Genomic DNA, 960 nt, shown 5'->3' on the forward strand with positions numbered 1-960 from the left:
TGCTGTGCTGTTTTTGTTGGTGGTGGTGCTGCTGCTGCTGTGCTGCCGGTGTTGGTGCTGCTGCTGCTGTTTTGCTGCTGCTGCTGCTGTGCCGCTGGTGTTGGTGCTGCTGCTGTGCTGCTGCTGCTGCTGCTGCCGCCGCTTGTCAGGGTTTGGGGTTTGGTGCTGGCGCTGCTGCTGCTGGTGCCGCCGCCGGTGAGGGTTTAGGGTTTAGGGTTTAGGGTTTGGGGTTTGCTGCAGGCTGCAGAACGTGAAGTTCATTCAGGAGAAAAGACTCATTGGCCGCTTCTTCGAAGAAGTTGCTCAAGACACTGGCAAATATGTCTTTGGGGTTTTGGAAACCCTCCAGGCCCTCGAGATGGGGGCTGTGGACATTTTGATTGTTTACGAGGCCCTCGACGTCCTCAGGCAAACCCTAAACCCTAAACCCTAAACCCTCGCCCGAACGCTAGCCCGAACCCTAAGCCCCCAGGGCGGAAGCCCAGGCGCTGCGGCCCCGCGGGGGTAGCAGCGCAGCAGAAGACGCTTGCAGCCGCAATGGCCAGGGATTAGGGTTTAGGGTTTAGGGTTTAGGGTTTAGGGTTTGGCTGTTAGGGCTTAGCTTTGGGGAGTCGAAACTTAGGGTTTGGAGCCTAGAGTTTAATGCGTCGGAGTTGTTCACCGTATTCGAGTTGCTCAGGGCCTGGGCGCCGGGGCTCAGGGTTTAGGGTTTAGGGTTTAGGGTTTAGGGTTTGGCGCAGGATAACGCTCAAGCAGAGCTGCGGGGAAACGAAGGTGGTGTTTGCAAGTGCAGCAGCAGCAAAAAAGGACTTTTTGAATAAAGAAGGAGAAGAAGCAGAAGTGGAAATTATAAATCAAGAAACCCTCACGGAGTGGCTGGTCAACAACTACAAAAACTTCGGAGCCCAGCTCGAATTCGTCACCAACAAGTCCCCAAACCCTAAACCCCAAAACATAAAC

General features: G+C 54.9%; 1 protein-coding gene across 1 annotated transcript in view; it reads left to right on the plus strand.

Moving 5' to 3' along the window:
• ETH_00039405 (eukaryotic peptide chain release factor subunit, putative) overlaps positions 1-960 on the plus strand; it is a gene marked incomplete at both ends in the record, with an annotated part of 1914 nt that overhangs the window by 204 nt on the left and 750 nt on the right. Inside the window, 2 exons of the mRNA XM_013375142.1 lie at positions 241-408; positions 741-929. Coding sequence (XP_013230596.1) covers positions 241-408; positions 741-929 — 357 coding nt within the window. The remainder of the gene's footprint in view (positions 1-240; positions 409-740; positions 930-960) is intronic.

Source organism: Eimeria tenella, genomic scaffold (assembly GCF_000499545.2).
Source record: "Eimeria tenella Houghton genomic scaffold, Eth_scaff2554, whole genome shotgun sequence".
NCBI classification, from domain to species: Eukaryota; Apicomplexa; class Conoidasida; order Eucoccidiorida; family Eimeriidae; genus Eimeria; species Eimeria tenella.